The 22263-nt window shown below is 41.2% G+C and overlaps 2 protein-coding genes across 12 annotated transcripts in view; one reads left to right on the forward strand and one right to left on the reverse strand.

Annotated features, from left to right (window-relative positions):
• LDB3 (LIM domain binding 3) overlaps positions 1-11810 on the reverse strand; it is a 116270-nt gene extending 104460 nt beyond the window's left edge. For 5 of the 7 annotated variants that reach the window (XM_086900905.1, XM_023930280.2, XM_086900904.1 and 2 more), the window contains exons 1-2: positions 5787-5874; positions 5562-5686 (exon numbers count right to left, since the gene is read on the reverse strand). In XM_086900905.1, the coding sequence (XP_086757031.1) occupies positions 5562-5654 (93 nt within the window). In that variant the 5' untranslated portion in view covers positions 5655-5686; positions 5787-5874. Of the gene's footprint in view, positions 1-4639; positions 4767-5561; positions 5687-5786; positions 5875-11704 lie in introns of those variants that run through there. The other 2 variants (XM_023930277.2, XM_086900906.1) reach the window with 2 other exon arrangements.
• The window catches only part of WAPL (WAPL cohesin release factor), a 134982-nt gene continuing 124492 nt past the window's right edge, over positions 11774-22263 (forward strand). For 2 of the 5 annotated variants that reach the window (XM_086900871.1, XM_086900886.1), the window contains exons 1-2: positions 11810-12214; positions 18330-18457. The gene's annotated coding sequence lies outside the window, so the exon portion shown is untranslated. Of the gene's footprint in view, positions 12215-18329; positions 18458-22263 lie in introns of all 5 variants that reach the window. The other 3 variants (XM_086900874.1, XM_086900884.1, XM_086900889.1) reach the window with 3 other exon arrangements.

Raw genomic sequence — 22263 nt, forward strand, 5'->3', positions numbered from 1 at the left:
GTATTATTCAAATGGAATGCAACTATAGAATTTGCTCCCTCTATCTGTGTCTGACATAGACATGACACTTGTGTTTGATGAGACATGCAACCTTATCATACAAATTCCCTGTACACTGAACTGCCATTTATAGTACAGATGCTGTCTACTGGAACATCTCAAATAAACAATACCAAATCAGGAGGCTGATGAGTTACTTGTAGGGCTCAGGCTCGCAGAAACACAATAATTTCTGATGGAGTTGTAAACATACCAGAACTGGTTTGCAAATTAGTGTGAAAGCAAACATATCACCTCAGATAACTAGCACTCTCCTAGGATACTGATGTTGTTTGCATATACAACAAATAACTGTAGGTAATAAGATTCAGAATGTTGTAACTTCAGATGAGATGACTGTTACTCAAGAAGTAATCAAGAAATGAAACAGATTATCCCAAAGAAATGCTGATGCCCATAGAATAGTTGCTTTATAAAAAAAAATAGATAATAAAGTTTTGGAGTGTTCTGAAAAGCTGGACTGGAAATATTTAATTTTTCTCTCACAAAGGACTATTTTGAGTTAAACTGTAAGAAGACTAGAAGAATGTGAAACTGCTCAGGCCTAAGAAATTACTACAGTTTGTCTAGGCATAAGAAAGCCATTATATTAAATGGCACGCTTCCCTTCCAGAAGTTGACTCAGTCATTTGAACATTCAAGGAAAAAGGAAACATCTCTACTGAGTAATAGTTAAAGAGGACAACTCTTAGACTTCTAGAGGACACCAGACTTATCTGTTAGTTTAGTAGAATATCCATTATTATAAATACTAATCTATAGCTTTTGGTATTGTGAATGAATGCTTATTTGGAGATTAAAAAAAAACCCTCTCAAAGCTGCATTTGCAGCTTTAGGACAGCTACTCAGCAGTCTCGTTCACCAGAGGTGGATGCTTAACAGGTGATGCAGTACCAGCACTTCAGGAGAACTTGCTGAATTGTTTCAGTTCAGTCAGTACAGGTAAACTGCATTTTTCTGATTATAGTTTATGTACAGCACCACATGGCCATTGAAAGGACAGCTGCAAAACACAAAGAGCCTGATCCAGATCATCTGAGGCTTCCCCACATTCAAGAATAGAAGAAAAAAGTGAGGAGGGAATGCCTTCCCTCCTCAGTTGTCTGTTGTAAGGCACTGATATGCAATAGCCCACAGGAAATGAATACTCTCACATAGCTCCTCTGAAGCAAAGGCAGTGACAGCCAGAGGATGGCATACGTATGCTAGGGAGTGGAGGAGGGACAGGAAGCAATCAGCAAGAGATGCTGATAAAAAGAAAGAGCCTAACAACTGTGAGGAAAAAACCCTCCTGGCTCCTGCAGAGACAGGCTGCAAAATGCTAGACCTGGGTTTTCCCCAGACTGGAAAAGCGGTTTCAGGCTGCTTGTAGCAGAGTCTAACTAATTCAATTATTTTTGTAGCAGTGTTTGTTATTTTCCCTCCCTGGCCTTACATCATGACCAGATTTCAACTTTTGCATCACTTAATCGAATAAAGAAAAGTATTTCTTGAATGTTTTTGTTTTGTTTAAACACTATCTCCTGTTTCAGGCTCTGGGTTTTGATTTGGAACCCAAGCTGCTAAAAAACCTATTACGAAATACAAAACTATATGAATAACCACAGAGTGAATATACCAGTCATGAGCTACCACAGTGATTTAGATAATATTTCTGCTACCTCAGATAACAATAGCTCCTTCACACCTTTCAGCTCATTGCATCACTTGCAAGTAAGCCTGTCTCACTAGAAACGTTCACTGTTCAGAAATAAAGGCTCAGAATTATATGAAGATGTTCTGTTATTGCACCCAACATTGTACAACCATACCATCTTAGGTAACATGGCAACCGAGCACTTAGATAATTAACTATGTCCAAAAGCCTTCTTACAGAGGATTAAGTCTATAAAATTAATGAATTCTGCTTGCTTCCAGACAGTTCAAGCACTAGAGGAAAATAAACAGCTTTTCTGCCCACGTCACTTTGGAAATACCAGATTTATGTATATGATCATGCCACTGGTGACAGCGCTTAGCACTGCCAACAACCTGCAAGTCTCATTCATTTCAGCAGGGCTGACAGATGCTCAGCTTTACTAAGTCTGTCAATACTGTTTTCCTGTGTCTGCTACCTGCTCATAACATCTCATGACAGAATTTGACATCTCATGACAGAATTTTTCTAGTGGGTAGGATGGTCTGCAGGGTGGGGACTGGAAAAATAGTTTACAGATGATTTCCCAATGCTATTGTTAAAGCACTGTGAAACCTGAAGAGTGACCTTAACTCTTCCCTACTTGTTTTTGTCTCCTGTTTTCTTGTTCCCACCCCATATGTTAGACAAGCATTTATTTTTAGATAAAGAACAGATAAGCAGAACAATCCATTTCAGGAGAACACATCACCTGTCACCCAGCTGACTGACTGTGACTCCTGTGCATTATAATGTTGACTATTCAGCAATGAGCTGATCACCTGGGCTTACCTAATGGAAGAAAATACAGTGTCTCAGACACCATTTTGAAGACTTCTTTAAAAGTGAACTGTTACGCCAAACAGCTCTGTGTAATTCGCTTCCTCACCCACTGTGTTAAGAGCATTTTTCCTGAACAGAATCATTAGCAACCCCACAATCCTGTATTTTGCTTTTCTCAGCAGGTTTCAAAAACCTTCAGGATTTCTCCCCTGCTCTCCAGGTAAAGTGTGAGGTGGGTGGGAATTGTATAGGGCTGGCTGACAGAGTGCAGGTCAACAGGTCTTGTCTATGCATGGGCTAGCTTCATAATGGCACAATACTGGTATCCTCTTTCGGGAGGGTGCTTGGAAACATGTTGGTCTAATACTATAGATGGGATGAACAACCCTGCTGTGTTAGACTCTTCCCATCGTCTTTCTCAGGAGCTTTGAGGCAGTGCTCTTGCAGCATGACAGAAGAGCATAGAGCCTTCATGAAAAAGGAGGAATCCTTCTGTTCCCTGTGGCCTACCCACAGACAGTCTAACTAACTGGGGGCAGTCAGAACACAATGAACATGTCTGCAGGCAAGCCCAGCCTGCAGGCTTAGAAGGACACTGTAGCCAAAAGGGCCACGGCACATCTGATATTAAAAGCAATTATAATACTGTTTACGTTGAAGTATTTGGACTCATTAGGACTCATCTTGCACATAGAAAGTCTCTCATCTCAGGGCAGCTGTGGATCAAAATCACATGTGGATAACTAGGTATACAGCATCCACTAGCAACATTTAGAGTTGTGTGCCCTTTCCAAGAAGGAGACCTTCCTTGCAGTTATCTTTTCACCCCTCCTCCCCACCAGGAATATTTTAAAAATATAAGTACAGCTTTCCTTTTCACACCACAATAAGACTGCAACTATGGCTGAGTTCATAGGTTAACTCACTTATGACTGTAATTTCTGATCTGTCTGGAGACATATTTATGTGATAGATGATAAAGAAAAAAGCAGATTAGCATCAAAAGTCATGTGTTCCAATTAAAAACATCACAAACAGCAGGCATAACTATCCCAGCTCCCCCAGAAAGATGCTATGTTATATTCCTGTATGTCTGCTTCTGCCCTCATAAGGTAGGCTCTAAAATCCATTCCCATCCCAAAGCTGTAATCCCAGCTAAAAACTGAGCCGCACTGGGAAGGAGTTGGAAAACATTTAGCAGTCCTTTCTGACACTGGTATGGCTGAAAATGCAGTCAGCTGTGTGAAGAGCTAATTCCTCCACACCTCTGGGAATTCAGCTGTTGCAGTTTCACTTCTGCTCCTCCTATGCTCTCAAAAGGCCCATGAAAATCATAGAGCCTTGGGGCACAGCGTTTACACTTTCACAGACTGCAGTCTGAGACAATGAGCTTTTTGGGAAACAATTGGCTTTTCATTACTGATTGTGTCATATACAGTGCAAGTGCTACAGCCCTGGCCCATGGCTGACAGACTCTAGGTATGACTGAATGACTTGTAAGAAAATAATCAACACCATACAGTGCAGGCTGTAAAGTGTCATGAGAATGCCTACAAAAATACGATGGCACCTCTCTGTACTTACCTTGGGTGGGATGAAAAAAGAAACACCAAGACTATTTACAGGAGCAAAATTAATCTGAGTTTATGAAGGGAGTTTATTTTTGTAGACAGGGGGTATTTTAGGTAGTCTTTTGCTTGTTTGCTTTTCATAATACTGCCAGAACAGCCTTCTTTATAATGACTGTGCTGCAAAAGGAGTTATGAAAAGTATGTTGCATCATCATAGGCCTTAGTATTAAGGTAAATGTGGCTCTGTCTTCCAAGAAAGGGAAAATGTACATAAGAACAAGGGAGATCAGGTGATACAGTTTCACAGGATAAATATGAAATAGCATAACTAAGATTTCAGAAGCTTACCAACTGACTTTGAATCACATTTGTTGCAGAGATACACATTTTGTACCCACGACTTAACAGACTGTATTTTTTCATTACAAAAAAACCCATAGTTTTAAAAGCAGTGTAGGTGGCTTTCTTATTATGATTTTTGCAGTGGAGCAGATCTTTTATTTGCATTATATTTGTTTGTCTGATTAAATCATTCTGATATTTCTCTTACTGTTATGTAAGTAACCTCTCTTGTCATTGAACTGCAAAATAAGCCTTCTGCAGGTGATTTGTGGAGGAGCCAAGACCTCTCTAGAAAGATCTGAACATTCTGGAGCAGATTTGAGACTGTCAAGACACAAGAAAAAAAGAAGGGAGCTACCAGAAATCACACCGAGCTATAAGAGAAAAGAGGATAAGGGAAACACAAATTTCCTGAAAACCTTCCAATGTTAAAAATATTTAAGAAACAGCTAATTCAGGTAATAAGAGTACTGATCTGCAACACCTTAAAATAATGCTTCAAGGGGAAGAGAAAAGAAAAAGGCAGCTAGGAAATATATGGCTGTAGTTGACAGATACAGCAGGTAATTAATTATTAAATCCATGCTGTTTGTCAGCTGCAAATGGAAGGCTTTTGCATAATTTAAGACAGTATTTTAAGTACTCTTGAGTCTTCTGCTTGATGTGTCTAATTTTTATCCAACTATTGCACCTCATCACAAGAGGGGACACATCCCTGTCTTTGTTCAGTTTTATCACCTGACTTCACATACTTACAGTTACATGTTTATTTTCTAGAAATATAATTCTATAATTCATTTAGAGTTGTTCTACTCCCTTCCCCCCCAAGATTGCACCAGTGAGGCCTCTATCAGCAGAAAAAGAGACATCACTGTAGAGAACAGAACTGGAAGCTCACTTAAAAGAGACAGTATCACCGTCCATAAAAATATACTAACCAGAACTGTCTTCCTGGGGCATTATTAATGCCAGCTTGTACTCTGAACTGGTACATTTATAGTTCACATTATACTCTCTTTATTCACACCTAGGTGCAAAGATCCTCAATTCTACCAGGCCAGGTCAAAGTGTACATATGACTGCTATTTTTCAACCCAAACAAGCTCAACAAGGTTTTTTTGCACACTTACTCTGGAGATGGTCAAGGGCATGTTGAAGTCCTTGCCCCCTTGCAGTCGGAAGCCCCATGGTCCAGGTCCATTCAGATTCACACTGTAAGCCATGTTGTACCGCTTTCAAAGGCAGCAACAGGGCACTGCAGGACAGAAGGATGGGGCAAACAGAAAAAAGTGTGAAAAAACAGACTGAGAACAGGGAAGGGTTTTACATAATGAAAGCAATTCTTTCTGCCTTGCCTGCTCAGTCGTGCTCTGATACCACCTAAGAATAGATGAGAGCTATAATGCAGATGCTGATATCCCAGCTGAGTAGGGCCCATAAAAGGTTTGTAACCAGACACCTACTATGCAAAGACTTCATGACTCAGAGGTCTAATATAGCCCCCAGGGAAGGGGACAGATCTTTCTAGGCTCCTCGAGCCCCTCATGCTGCTCAGTTACTTTATGGACAAAACACATGTTTTAATAAAACAAGCAAACAAAATTCCATTCTAAAATCCCAAATACCCATGTCTCTTCACTAACCTGTTAACAACTACAAAGCCATTTTTAAATTCTGCTTCAGCACATAGTTATCTTGCACTGTGACAAATAATACAAGTCCTTTCTACATAGGTCTTTCCACATGTAGCAGGAAATGCACAAAGGAAGTGTTTTCCTTACTTTGCAATGCTTTTTTAAACTGAAAAAGTATATACTACATGTATTTAGCACCACCAAGAAAATAAATTTAAAAATAAATTAAGAAAAAAAAAATCCCACAACTTCATGTTTGGCTCTTGGTTCCACAGCCCTTGCTTTCCTTAGGAAAAATTAGCATTTATTCTTTCTGAATGCAGAAAGATGTATCATATGATAGTCCTAAACAGCATTATGTTCTGTGACAAAAGCATGGTTTCACGACATACCTGTTTCATCATTGCAATACAAGTATTCTAAAGGTGTGATGCTTGAATGAAAGGCTAAGAATAAAAATACTTAGCTAACTGCTTCCTTAATTAATTCCCCAAGTTTTTCATAGTTTACATTGCAGTTCTTAGGAGTTCCATAAAACTATAACCCTTGCTCATTTCAAGTGCTGGATAGCATTTCTGGCTTAGATTGGAAATATATAAAATACAGAGGGCATGAGGGTAGGGAAGAAGCTGTTGGCAGAACTATAGATATAAACAAAAAGTTTCTGCTTTCAGGGTAAAGCTACAAACATTAAGTAACGCTCACCCCTTTCAAGTCATTAATTTGTGCAGGACCTCCAGAACCCCTCTTCTGTACCCTTGCAGCATTTATACTCCTTCATCCTCTGGTTAGAAAGAAATTGCCATTATATTAGAGAAAGGGGGAAAAAGTCCCCACAGGTTCTACTCTGATAATCAGAAAGACAAGCAAACCCACACAATGCACTAGAGAGAAGCAGCCCAGCTTGAACATTGATAATGGGTCACCCTGCCAATACACCTACCTTAAAACATGGTAAATACCTGATGACAAAACAGTGGAGAGCAAACACTACCAGGAACTCAGTCTTTGTCTAAGGAGATGGTCAATAATTTTTCAAAACCATAAAGCAATAAAAGTTTTTGTCTAGCATTCACAGTGCCAGAAAAGCCATTTGTACAAGGGAATAATTAATCTCTGCTTAGGCACTAGACTAAACCATGTAACCCTTTAGCCAGTGGTCCACATTAAACCACAGCAATTCACACAGATTTAAATAAAAGTTACGCTAAGCCAGTGGAACTGGCCTCAACTAAAATGAAAGCAAATAGCAAGATACAGCTTGAGAATAAAGCAGGGTTTTGATGTCTCACAAATACCTTGAAGGCACATTTACATTAAGAGTATTTATAACCTGTCCTCTGTGAGTCCAGAACCACTGATGCTTGAATGATTACTTTAAGAGGCAAAACTGACTTGTTGGACTTAAAATGGCAGAGTTTCCTGGCCTGCCAGTTTATCTAGTACTGATTTTTATTTTTTTTTTAAGAAAGCCATATGCATACACAAAAGTTTGTGTATAGCTACTCATTGTACTTTTCCTTTTACTTTTCCTAGGAATTCACTGCTGTTTTAAGTGCCCTTTCTTGGCTCCATTTCAAGAGTTCAGGAGAACAGAATAAAACCAGGAGTAAGATTAACGTAACAAGTCACTGCTTCACTACTAAAGACAGTATCACATACATATTAGAAGAAAGACCACAGTTTTATGGACTGTGAATTCTGTGCATGTTACCTTTCCATACCTACATCTTCAGTCATTTGTGTAAATAACAGAAAAGGGGAGGAAGTAAAACCCAGAACAGAATAAAACCACACAGAAACCTGAACAGAGCTAAGAAGTAAAAAACAGAGATGTTGTTTAATCAGACACTATGTCCTTCTCCAAACAGCTTCTGTCCTACTTTCACATCTATAACATGCCATTTGCTTATCAGGACATCAGAAAGGATCTGAGAGATCCTTCAGGCTGAGCAGTGAGCTAAGAAACCAGAGCGGGCATCGCATTTGGGGCTCCGTCATTTGAATGAAATGTTAAACTAAGGTCACTTGTTCCTACTCCTTTGGTTTCTGTCCATGTCTGCCGAATGTTCAGCATAGCCTGGCATTTTTAAAAGGAAAGTGTAGAGGACATGCCAGCGTCCCGACCAACATTTCCCTTCAATGCATTGGGACCACAGCTCTTTCATGTGCCTGCACTATCCCTACCAGGTGCAATTTGGAGAAAGACTATTCCAGAGTTTTCTCTCTCCAAGCCTCTCTCCTGTGTCTGTATCCCTGCTGCTTGCCTGAAGAAAGCTCTGCTCCTAATAATGAAGTTTAAATGCTGAAGAAGCTCATACTGTAGTCACAGCTCCATTTGTTCAGGACACCCTTAGCACAGGTCTCACCTTCTACAGACTCAGTACAATCAGCCTTTAAATAAGAAAGCTGGTGATCCATCCAGATGGCTGTTTCAGCCCTGCCCTGTTTTCAAAGGTGAGACAGTGCAGCAGCTACAGTGTCACTACAGCTACCAGAACAAACCTCAGCAAAACCTTCTGGGATACCGGAGGCTGAAATAAACTGTGTGTACAGAAGTGGCAATTGCCTTGTTTTTCAGACACTTGTGATATTCAGATTGAGTTTTAAGTTGCTTTACATAATTTCCTGCTACTCTGTTTCAAAAATAATATTTGTTTGCTCAGATAATAGTATTTTGTTTCTCATGGTGTGCCTTCTTCCCTACATTCTCTGGTTATGTCAAAATCTATGACTTGCTTAAAGCTCCCTCCCTTCAGAGAGAAGCTGTGCTGAGTCAGATGAGGTCACTGATGTAAGGAGTGACATTTAAACAAAAAACATATTCCAGGAGCAGGGTGACATTTTCTCTACACATATCAAATCAGAGGATTGTCCAGAGCTCCCCAGGCACCCCCCCCTCCCTGCCCAAGCTATTCCCAGATGACTGATGGGAACATTTGTGAAGAAGCTGGATGGGTACCAGGCAGAGAAGAGTGTCACTACCTCCAGCAAATGCCTCTGAGCACGAGCAGAGCTGTCCTTCCACAAGTCCAGCAGAGATGTTACGCCAGCGGAAACAATTCACTCGTGCTAGGAGACCATGCTGTGCGTATTACAGTGAACTGACTTTGGGACAGCCACAACTGCATGCTTAGGAGTACACAGACATTAGGTGAATGAAATAAAAGCCACTAGTGTCAATGCTAAATTAAGGTAGAAGGAAACAAGTAATGGAAATTCCAATTGTTAAAGTTGCAACTACTTCACAAAGCTGGCCACATTAATCAGGGGTTATATTTTATCTGCTGTGGCAAATGTACGCACAGGGGAGACTTGAATTACTGTTACTGCAGCAACAAGGTTTTATCATTTGGATCATCAAGGTTTTCAGATGTGGATTGCTTGAGAGTTTGACTTCTGAGCTGCAACAGATTATGAATCTCTGGCAAATAAAAAGATGCATACAGGGTCATGGTTTGAATGTTTTATGTTTAGCCAAGTGGAAGATTTGTGTCACACATGAATAAACTATCATCTCCTCTGTAACAGAATGATATTCAACAAGCTGGATAGACTTTCCTTTAGAAAAAAAAAAAAAAGAAAAGAAAAAAACAGGCAAAAAGATTGTCTTTCTTTCATCTCCCTCACCTGAGGGATTGGCAGTACAAGAAGGCAGCATTCAGCTTTATGACTTTTTTTGTCCCATGGATTCCTGCACTGTCCCCAGTACAATTATCTACAATCCTTCAGAAGAGTGGGAAAGCAAGGTGAATGGAGTAGTTTCTTTGAAGAAACTACTCACTAGACACATGCATGAAGAAAACCCAAGCTTTGAACCAGTTGTCCAATATACACAATCCTAGAGTTTTCCAAAGTTTTGAGTCTACCCAATGTTAAGCACATTTCACACGAAATCAACTGCTGTATTTGGGGACTGATCTTCATTGTCACCAACAGGATGAAATGGTACATATTTACTACATATTAGCTAAGTAGTACTAAGGAATTTGAAATTGACACATTAGAGATGGAAAAAAAATTTAGCTCTGAATTCCTACCTTGCCAGTGGCAAAATTAATTACCAAGAGAAAAGGTATTTCCCCCCACAAGTTCAGTATTGCTTCCAAAGACCATTCTGCAAAAGAGCTCATCACGTTCTCCTTTCCCTCACTGCTGAGCTCTGAACTAAGTTGAGCTAATCCTACTTCTACTTCCATGTACAGCTTTGTTTCATCTATTTAAAATCCCCCAATTCTCAAAGACCTTAGGATTTCTGAGTTCCTTTTTGCCCCTTTATCAAGTTGTCCTAAGTCTTGATCTTCCTCAAGCTGCTAAATTTTCTATCATGCGTGGCTTCACCACAGTCTGCTTTGTCAATTATTAAGACTGTGTTTTGTGGATTCCAGAAAAAGTTGATAATGCTGGGGAGATATGCTAGTGCAATATAATGATAGCATATTACCTTCCTTCTCTAGAATATAATGCCTGCAAAAATGCAGCTCAAATGTTTCCTCTATGGCTGTTTGCTGCCATCAGTATCTCTACCAATTAACCAAATTTGCTACTTACCCCTCCCTCTAGATCCTTCACCAGGATTTTACAAAAAAACCCATCTCTTTTCAGACTTTTTTCCTCTACTGAATGGCCTTTTTTTTCTCTGCACCAACCTCCTCTCACTACCATAAAAGATTTGGTATATAACACAGTTTAGTCAGAATTAAATTTTAAAAGGCATGAAGATTTTTTGGTAACTGTGTTACACTGGATACCTGTGGAGAGACAGATTCACCATGAAAGGGAAGGGGAAGATACACTTAAGTCTTCACAAACAGTCTGGAGAGGTGTGTTAGTAAGTTCTCATCCTACGAGCTTTTCAGTCATCGTTTTTAAAGACACTACAGCATGTAATACTTAAGAATACTATGGCACTTACCTTCCCATGACAAGAAAAATTCTTCTTTTAAGGTAAAGAACACTTAAACACCTGTTGTTTTAACCATGTCCTGCTCATAAAGATAACCATAGCGCTTAGGTTACCAGCTTTAGGTCAGAAAATAAATCAACAGCAGCAAAATGGATTAAAATGCAGGGCTCTGTTTCTAACATACTTAAGGCAGAAAAAGAAGTCTGCAAAATGTGTTGCTGTTCAGTTTTCATTGTGACACTCCAACTCTGGGCTGAAATCAGGAAAGTTTGCAGCAATCCTGTGACTAGTGTAATCTGTGTCGTGCTGCAGGGGAAACTATTTGGCCTCAGGAAAGAGACAACAGTGACCGAAAAAAATCCAAACAAACCCGAAGACATCACCGTCAGCTCCACACAGACCAGGGGCTGAGCGCTGACATCGAGGTCACAGGAGCTCTTAGAGCGCTGGCTTTGCCTCCTGACAGCCCGAGGTCTGGCACAGCGCAGGGAGCACACAACGAAGCTCACGAAAAGGATCCAGTGTCAGTGTCATCTGGCCATGGCAGATTCCTCAGGGATCACCACAGCACGCTGATGTAGCGGTGCGCCTATACCCACAAGGGTGCAAGATAACTAAGCAGCCTCCCAGAAGTTACACTTCAGCCTCGCCTACTCACTTCTGCCTTTCCAGAAAGGGCTCCCCGGGATTTAATTTTCCACTACAGACACGCTGTAGTCGCGGCGCGACCCACCTTGCCCGCTCGCAGTGTCTCCCTCACCGGTACCTCCGGGCCGAGCGGCCGCCCCCCGCCCCCTCCGGCCGCGCAGCGCTGCCCGGGCCGCGCCGGGTGGGTCCCGCCCCCGCGGGAGCCGCGGCTGCCGCACCCACGGGCATCGGCCCCGCAGCCAGAGGGCGGCCGCGACCGGGGCCGAGGGAAGCGCTGAGCCACCCGCCCGCCCCCGTGGCGAGAGAAGAGCCGCTGCCCCGCAGGTGGAGCCTTTAAAGCGGCCGGGCCGCCGGGAGCGCCGCGCTGAGGGAGGCTGCCGCTCCCCGTCCCGCCACGAGGGGGCGCTGGGCGGGCGAGGCGGCGCGGGAGGGGATTTGCCTCAGGCGGTGGCGCAGGGACCGATCCGCAAGAAGCCGCTGCCGGCGGCGTGTAAATATCCGAGTTTGGGCCGAAATCACCTCGGGGCCGCGGTGGCAGAGCAGGAAGGTGACACAGAGCTGTGGGGAGCGGTTCGGCCGAGCGCCGGGGCAGCAGGTATCCCGGGGGGCGGGCGTTCCGCATCTGAGCCCTCGGGGAAGGATGCGAGGGATGAAATGGCGGCGGGAGCGGGGGGGCTGCGCCCGCGGGTGGGACCAGGAACTCTCTGGAAGGCGGCGAGGGCGGCCGGGAGGGGCTGCTGTCCTGTCCAAGTTCAGCAAAAGCTCTTGAGCCTTCTGCATTAATGCTTTGCGGGCTTGGAGCCTGCAGCCTTCAGCCCGTTCGCTCACCGCCTGCTGCCTTCAGCCCCTCTGCTCGCCGCCGGAACACGAGTGAGAACGGTGCTTTCATTCACTGACCCGTAGGAAATATGGAAGCGAGGTTGTTTTCCCCCACTGATTCACTGGTGTTTATAAGCAATGGTCGTTTTAGTTAAGTAGAAAAGTTAAAACTATGTCCCGAGAGGAGACAAAGGTTTTGGAAGACAAAAAATGCAGAACGAACAATTTAATTGCCCACCAGGATACTGATGCTGAGATGATTTAAGAGATTAAACCTTGTGGTGCCTTCACATGGTCCTGCTGAGTGCTGTCAAGGACCAGGCAGCTCGCCCCATGCATCCCTCTGTTCAGCACTTCTGTTTGGTTTGCTTTTTTGGTTTCTTATGTTATGCTCCCCAAAGCACCTGCAGAAAGTCAGCTGTTTTCTCAGCGCAAAGACAGAGCCGCTGCTTTATGAATTTAGTGAAAAATTAAAAAAAGGAAAAGCCTGTTCCCAAGCGTTGAACCGCTAGAAACACGTGCGGTGCCCCGTGGCATGGGAGCCCGCTGGGATTTGCGAGAATTGCGTGCCGGGAAGGTCCCGGGCAGGCGGCCCCGCTGCGGCCCACAGAGGAGCGGCTGTGCCGAGGGGCCGCGCCCGGTCAGCACCAGGGACAGGGCGGCGGCGCGGCCGGGGGAAAGCCCCGCAGCGAGGGGCCGAAAGCGCCGCACGGGCAGGGATAAGCGCAGCAATGGAATCGCTGAAATACACGGCCCTTCTGAGAAGTTTCTCGGCTCCAGCCTTCTTAAAAGGGTCACAGTTCAGGTTCAGTGTTTCTTGTCTTGTGGAACCTCAAGTCTCTTTGCACTTTTGAGTACTGACTCCTCTTCTGGTCCAATATACAGCATGCACAGACAAGGCCAGGAAAAGTTGATCTAAATTACTTCTGTATTTATATTTGGCCAACATTCATATTCATATAGATTGTGACTTTATGGTAGTTGCAAAAATATTCCACTCACAAGTTGGCTTATATCCCCAAAGGAAACGTTTTGCATCTTGTGATGAGGTGAGCAACCTCGTAAAGTAGCATACTAGGTGATTTAGGCTGGAAAATATGATCCGGATGGTGGGAAATTATGTTTATTTCATGATGTTCTGTTCGATTATCCCATTATATGTGTGATGGAAAAAATCCTATTTAAATTTAAGGACCTATACCCGAGCCTTTCCAAGGCCTTCAATAACCTGATTTTCTGCTCCCTGGTAAAAGTATCAGCAAGGATAACTGGGAATTGTCCAATAATCCTGTTCTGATGAGTGGTGGATCAGTTTTACTTCAGACTTTGTTTTTGTTTGAAACAGGATGAAATACACAAGCTTGTATACTTCTCCATAGGTCACTCAAGTCTGGGGAACTTGAAAGTATGGGAGCTCTACCTGCTCAGCAGTCTCTAAAAGAACCTGCAGGCTTGTTCCCAGAAACTTGTTCCTGTCATTTGAAGGGACAAAATCCCCTGTCCCATTTTTCAAGAAAGCACTAGTGACAGTATTAAACTGATATTTTAGATGATGTTGCTTACCTATCAATGGCCTTGGAATAGTTCCCTGAAATACCTTTGGGGTCACCGCTTAGGATGAAAAGCTGAGCACTGAGACTGCACTGGCTAGGCCATCTTGTGCAAACAATCCTATTTGCTTTCTGGAAAGTAGCTTACTGATAGATTTAGCTGTCCATTTTCCTCAGTGACTCACTCAGTGTGATTTTCTTTTGACCCATGAGTTTCATTTCTGCCTGGGTAATTTCCTTTACCAGAAAATTCAGATAGTTCTGCCAAGGGCTAATTTTCTGCAAGTCTTTCTCCTGGTCTTTTATCCTTTCTTCTAATCACAATCTGATCTTCCAAACTGTTTCATCAGCTGTTCAGCCTCAGAGCAGTCTCAGAAACATTGTTTTCCTTGTAAATGGGCCCCTTATTTTTCATAAATGTCTGCAGTATGGTTTCATTAGGTTTATCAGGTACTTCAGTAAGCTGTCTGCACAGTTTATTTGAAGTAATTTTAAACTGAAGATGCAACCACCATGGACGGAAACTTAAAAGAATGACTGCTACCCAACAAGGCTGGTCTCCTCAGGTACTGAGGGGCTCCTCACCAATGATTAGGAAAATTATCAAGTAAAGTGCAGACACTGCAGCACAAAGTATTAATATGCTTTATCCTGGGATAATGCTTTTGACATCTCATCTCACTCCCTGCCCAGCTGAAGGGGTTCTGAGTTCAGAAATAAACTGGTGAAAGTGTGGCTTTCTGAGAGCCCCGACTGAGGAACGAGTAACTGAGAAGAAGATACTGCCTTTGGTTTGGATGGGCTGTGTAGGTGTTACTTCTCTGTGGCAACACTGATGTGACTGTTCAGGCAGAAGTGCTAACATTGAGAGGAGTACAGATCTGGCCTGCATTTGCACTGTCATTTACCCAAACTGTAACAGCTCCAGTAAATGAGGCTGTTCCATTTGTGATTTTCCTAGTTCTTTGCACATGCTGTGTAAGGAGGCAGGAGAATCAGTGTTTTGTTCCTTCTGTCACTGGCAAATAAATGGGAAATTTACAAAACAACTCCCAATTTTCACTTCCCTTCTGACAAAAGACTAGGAGGAATTTCTTTAGAATTAGGGCTATAGATATGTCCAGTTAACAGTCTGATTTATGTGGCATGTATTCTGGTATTGGCACAAAAGAAGCTGCCAAAGGAATCTAATACTTTGGATCTCCAAAACTAGTTTGTTTTGCAGAAATTTTACAGAAAATCTTAGGAACACGTAGCAAGCACAGTTCAGATGAGGATCATATTTTTATTTCTACTTAATTAATTTTATCCTTGTAAGATAGAGATTCATTGTTCCCATTTTCAGTCTTACTCTAATAATTTTGCAGGCTTCCTAGTGTTGCCCACATATAAGAGAAAACAGACATGCAAACAAAATAATCAAAATGTGAAGCTGTTACATACAGTTCAATAGAACATTGTGAATTGCAATTCTAGACTGCTGCTCAAACATGAAGAAGAACACCATCCACATGATAATCTCCTTGGACTGCCTCCTGTCATTTCCGTGGGCTATATTATTAGCATAATATTCTGGGTACAGGATGAAAACAAAGTTCTGGCAGTAGGTAATTCAAGAGGGACTGTCATCAGAAATTCTGCATGACTTATAACCCTCACCACTTTCATGCTAAATTTAGGCCAATCTGGCCCCAAAATTTCAGCACAAATGTCTTGTGCACTGATTTTAGATAGAATAAAAGCTGGAATTCTCTTGAATGAATGTTGTATTCTTAATTCTAACTCACTGTTTAAGTGTAAATACTCAGCTGTAAATGCAGGCTTTTTGTACAGTGGGAAAGGGGAATCTCTTCACACTTGTTGCCTTTGGTATTTCTCTGCATCCCTCCATTGAAGGTTGATTATCATTGCATCTTTCTTACAATAGGCATTGTTAATCTTCTGTTTGAGTATGCAAAACCTTCCTGAATTTGCCTTGCAAGTGCCTTGCAGCACTCCAGGAGTAAATGGTATGGCCTTTTTCAGGTAATCTTGGGCACTAAATTGAATTGCCCAGGGCACAGAAGGAGTTAATGCCCTAGTTTTACTCAGAGCTATCTTTGATAGTTACCACAGTGCAGTGTCAGCTGAGTAGCAGGCTTGTTCAGTTTGATTCAGTTTGGTGCCTTGAGCTGATGATGTTTTCAGTTGAGCCCATTGATTTATTGAGGCAGTTTTCATTGGGATGTCTGAAAACTGGGATAAAATTTGCTGAGGAAACTGTGAGCTAAGTTTAACTTAGCTGCTGCTGGAGTCTGGGTGCTGGTATATGTTTTTCTTCAAAGGGTAGCATCTTGGTGCCCAACCTTGAAGAAAGATAAATGATATCTTGATGGTCAGGTCCTAAATATACATATCACTAGATGGTAACTGAGCAATCAGCTCTGTCCTTGCACAATGTTTTCATGCAGTAAGCAGAGTAAGAACTAATAGAGAAAGGCACATCATGTCAAAAAATTTTCTAGACCATATTTGTACAATCACAATAAGTAGAATACATTTATTTTGTAGCTTTTTTGGCAGTTTCAGTAACTCAGAGTTTGTTTAGAGTCAGCTAAGCTTTCGAACTGAGTTTCAGTGGGCTAGGGGAGGACAAGTGGGATACAAATTCAGGATCCTATTGTATAAGTTAAATTCCCCGGTTGGTTAACACAGTGCATGAGTTAAGAAGAATAGAGCTTCCAGACAAGTCAACAGGAATGTATTATTCTTTATTCCACTTTTATTAATGTTCTTCAACCCTTTCCTTTACATGCTGGATATAAGTGGTAGAGGGAATAGAATAGATGTTTCAGTGATGAGCTTTTTTCTTCTTGTGAGCTCTTTCAAGTTTAGATCAAATAAACTGGTAACAGTCACATTTTACTGAAGTCAAATAATTCTGCTGGAGCCAAGCCACTAGTTCTTGGAGGGAGGAAGCAGAGAAAGACAAGTGCCTGCAAGTGAGTCACATGTTGAAACAGATACATTACGGGGTCTTCTTGTCAAATCAACATTTTGAGTGTAATTGGTGTAACTTGCACTATATATATATGCAATAGCTGTTGAGTGTTGCATTTGGGATTTCCAAAGATTTTCAGTTGTTGAAGTTCATTTGAATGTCCTTTGGACCACCAGAGTCCCTTTTCAAATCTCTGTCTCCAGTCCTGAGATACAAAACCAAAGAATAAATACTAGTATTGTGAAAATCTTAAGCAAGTAGTCACAAAGACACAAAGTGCTTAGTAGAGATGTTGCTTTATTGCCACTGAACTTTTTGTTTTTTAACTGAAAATTTCAAAAGTGATTTATGATCCATCCCCATGAAGTTGTTTTAATTACCATGATTTTCTGTTCAGAGAATTCCCCTTAAGTAATGGATGAGAAACCCAGTTCCCATCAGGATCCACCTGATGTATGGCTGAATTCTCCGAATCCTTTTGCTGTCAGTCTTTACTGGTATAATACCATTCCTACTTGTATGTCTGTTTTGATAAGACATTTGGCCTTGACCATCTTTTGGCTAAAGAAATGCCGTGATCCTAGACCCCAAATCCTGGGTTTCCCAGAAATGCCTTCCAGTGATGCTGGACAGTCAGCTGTATTATTTTGAAAACTACTGCAGTAATTTTATTTTTAAAAGCTGAAATTCAGGCAGCTCACTGCTGCCATGTTCATGAACTGCTGTAGGAAGCAATTGTCTTTGTACTGTGACCCAGTGAAAATGGAGCAGGTTCAGCTGTGATGGGACTCTTTCTATTTTAGGAAACAGCACAATGAAGGGAAGCTGCAAGCTGCAGCTCTGTAACATGTGCTGTGGCCTCCTTAGCCCGGTCTCTGGAATCATGGTCTGGCTCCTGCTTGTGAGGAAAATCAAGGATTCAGTGAAAGGAGCAAAGAGAAATCTGACACAAGATGGTAACTCTGAGTCCCTTTTCTGGCCCACAAAAGGAAAGAGAAGATGCCTGATTAATATGAACTTACTGGTTTTCAACATTTTTTGATTCCCTAATTTATTTGCAGTCAGGTTATTTTGATGCAGTGCTAATGGATATCCTTTTGTGTTTTCTTGTTTGCTTCTTTTGCCTTTGGTCTTAGTCTACCATCACAGTTTGGGGTAAGATGAGAATTAAAGTGGGTGTGATTTATTGAAATGAAGTTTCACATCATGTTTCATGGAATTTACATTGTTTTAATTTCTTCAGGTAAAAAAAAGTTATCTACAGTGCCTAAAGACAGCAGCTCTTTCTGAGTGAAACTTCTCATCTAACTGAACATAATGATCCTGAACCTGAAAGGCTGGTGTGGCTTTTTCTTTTTCAGAGGAATGATTTTCAAAAGGAATCCATGCAGTGAATGTGATGAACCGCCAGTCTGCCTGATGCTACTACCCCAACTCTGTCCTTCATCAGATTAAGTTCTCTTCTTACTTCACTGAGCAGCAGCAGAAAGTGAGTTTTAACAAGTGCATCTGGAAAATAGCACTTCAAATACAATCTATCAATACACATTAAGAGTTCTGCCATGTGCTTCTGTTACTCAGAGACTTCAGCTGAGGACAGCAGCATCAAAAGGATTCATATTTTTAAATCACAGTTGGAGGTTTATTATAAGCCCAGACTCCATCTGTTTATATGTTAAGGTAGAAGCATAAATAGTTCCTTTAAAACTAGGAGGGAGCTGTGTTTAATTAATGCTGGTTTTGCCACCTGAGAGCATTGGGTCTGCTTGGAAGGGAGTGCTAGAAGTGTGAACTACTAAAAATTAGAGGAAGATGGTGATACTGCTGGGAGGGCTTGAAAGCAGGACTGTCCATGGGATGAGTGTCAAGGAATGCTCAACTGCAGGACCTGGCAGGTACCAGGGAGCTGAGTCCTGATCAAGAGATCAGGGTTTGAATGGAAGTGAGGGGACCAACAGCTATATCTTAGCAACTTCATGGAAAGGGTAAGCAAGGGCCTTTCCTTTGGCCCTGTGGGTTAGCTGGAGAAGACTGGTCCCTCTTTGCTGAAAGTAGGGAAAATGAGAAGAATCTCTAAGAGATGTGGACTGAGCTAAGCAGGATTTCTGCAGTGTGCACAAGAGGATGAACGTGGACATGATTTTCTGAGCCTGAGAGAGTTTTCAGCCTGTTAGTGGCTGATCCGTTCCCAAAGGAAAGTTTCCTGAGAACATGTTACTCTCAAGGACTGTTTTTTGTAAATAGGTTTTTGGTTCTCAAAACAATATTGTACAGATGTCCTGAGTGTTTTCTCTTGTTCCACCAATGGGACCAGAGAGGTGTTGTTCCCTTTACCAATCATGTTAAACCTGTAGCGGAACACCTTATAAAAGGGGCTGAAAACCCTGAAATAAAGGCTTCTGCCTTCTTGGCATGAAACCTCTGCTGCTGTGATTTGAATCTACTCTTCTATTTCGTGTCCACTAGCAGCAGATGAAGGTGAGCAGTCACAATGGGAAAGAACTTAAGTAAATTTAGATCTTAAACTTTTTGTCAAAAAGAAAAACATTTTGTTTTGTTTTTAAACTTCTCTTTTTTGTTTTCCTTTTTCTTTAATACCTAATATAGACAGATGAGGGAAGAGGTATTGCTGAAAACATCATGTTTTATTCTATGGTTATGTGTTTACAACCATGACCAGTCTAGTGCATATTAATACTGCTGGGACTCTGATGAGAACTGATTTCCTCCAAGTTGCAGGTCAGCACTGGACCTTAGATATTCTGGCATGTGATAATAGCCATGTGCTCCAGCCACTAGAAATGCTTCTATAAACTTTTATGAGTATAGTCTTACTCTTGCCTTCTTTCCTGCCTTTCATGGTGAGCCTCACTTTATTCTTAACAGCTCTTGGAGTTCAAGCTTTAATGAATTGCCCTATTTTAAATCCTTTGATATCAGTTGAACTCTTTTGTGCATGGAGTAGAAGTTGGTCCTGAAAGTGTAACTTAGGTCTGGACAGGGCAGAAACAACTATCTGATGTTCAGAGCAAGCTAAACCATACAGTGTTCTCTGATTTTCATTCTAGGCAACATTCAGGGAAGTTTGTGAAAATCTCGTTGGTTTGATCTTGTAGTGCTTTCCCCAGTTCATGTTACCCTTGTTTCCCGGATGACACTGCTGGTCAAGGATTCTCTTCTTCCATGAAAAATTTCTGCCCCATTAATAGAGCAGAAAATCCTAAAAATGATTTTACCACCTGTTTGACTTTGCTCACTCCAAGAGACAATTTATATTTCATACAGGGCTTTTGATCAAAAACATGTACACAATTGCATACTACATTTTTTTCTTAGTTACAACATAAAAATAAAATTGCTGATTCTACTTCACTCCTGTTATCTGTAAACAACAACTGAAGTCTGTGGTGGGCATCTGTAAATTATTTCTGTTAAGAAAAAGAATGCCTATGCAACCCTTATCCCCTTTCAGTAACAATCTGTCTTTTATATGTGATAGTGTAGAGTAGATGTTTTGATAACTGTTCAGTAAAGGAAGAAAATGTGAATAAAATAAATGGAAAAAAATAAATTCTATTTCTAGTTGTGAATCTTGGAACAAACTGTAAAAGTTGTTTGGGAGTAGCCACATGATGATGAAGAGCATACTATCTCTGTTTCACAGGCAGAAATATTTAGATATAAGATGATTGGGTAATTTTCCCAAGGTTACACCAAATACATGGAAAAAAAATCTTGAACTTCTGATTCATCATTTTATTAATTATTTTCAGGACTGTCATTCTTCCTCTTGGTAAGAGTTTGCTATGCCAAAGTGCTTGCTGCTTTCTACATCAAATCAAATTTACAACTAAGCTCGCCTATCAGTATTAATCTTGGCTTTAAAAAATCTGCAGCTTAGAAAAATGTGGTGATCTATGCTGTTAGCAGCAAATACTAATCTGGAAAAATGTTTTAAAAATTCACTAACTTTTAGTACTGACCTAACATAACCTTAACTCCTTCATTTCACTTGTGTGTCCTGCGGGTTTGTGTAAGTATTTATGCATATGATTAACTTCAGGCATCTGAAAAACTTAATAAGAAAGCAGTTTTACCAGTTTTACAGCAAAGGTTGCATCTGGGTGTGTTTTAGTCCATTTTTGAAGTACTGAGGCTTTTGAAGGAAATGCTGTTACATTAGAGGTACAGTCACATTCTTTGTAACCTTTCAGGCATGGCACTGTGTGGAAGGGTATAGATTTTCCTTTTTATTTTTCCAGTCAGTGGAAAACATTGTAGCAATTGTAAGTATGCCCATAAGTCTCCTGCGGCCTATTCAGGAAATGTTCCTCTATGGAACTTTATATTGGAGACCACATTCTATACAATGATGTAGTCTCAGATTTTTGCGTGTTTCCAAACCATCTTCTTGCACACTTGTGGAAGTCACAGTGAAGTGTAAATGTTGAGGGAAATGAGTGATGGATTTGCTTTTACATTGTGGGTAAAACATGCCCCACAAAAATTCTCCTTAGCAAGTTATTTACATAGGTGTCATGTTTACATTTTTATGTGCATGATGAGTTTTGCTCTCAGGTTATGTCTGTGCACTAGCACAGCTTAACCAGAGCTGCAGCTCTCTCTCCTCTAAACCATACTTAAGGCTTGACTCAAGCCTGATAAAGTTGTACATTCTACCTATACTTCAAGTTACAGTCAGCATCAGAAGACCTACTTAGGCCATTTTTGCTGGACTTCTGAGTCATAGATCTGGTGGATTATGGCTGAGTATGGATTGCAGTAAGCCAAATGAAAGTGAGTCTTAAACGGGTTCTCCCATATAAAGTCTCCTTGGCAAGGGTTGGTTAATATTTTTGGTATTAAATCTACATAAAATAAATCTGCAGCTGTTTAAGTTTAAAAAGAAAAAAAAAATAAAAACAAAAAAATTAAAACTATGCAACTCTCCCCTCCCAGAAAAACCAAACATACAAACAAAAAAACCCCAAACCGCCAACAAAAAAATCCACCAAAAAACCCCCAAAAAACAAAACCCTAAAGTTTTTTAGGGTAGGGGAGAAAAGTTTGCTCTGAACAGGGGTGAATTTTTTTCCAGTCACTGGGATAGTTCCACTATTTACACCCAGTTTCAGGTGAATTTTGATTTTGAGAGCATATTTCATTACCAAAAGAGTTTGTCGGGTAATTTGCAAACCAAGCACCATGAGTCTTTTTAGTCTAGTATCATGTGATTCTGACATCTCTGTATTCAGTGAGTGGGCATTTTCATATACTGATGTGACTCTTGCAGAA

Source organism: Cyanistes caeruleus, chromosome 8, assembly GCF_971803275.1.
Source record: "Cyanistes caeruleus chromosome 8, bCyaCae1.hap1.1, whole genome shotgun sequence".
NCBI lineage: Eukaryota > Metazoa > Chordata > Aves > Passeriformes > Paridae > Cyanistes > Cyanistes caeruleus.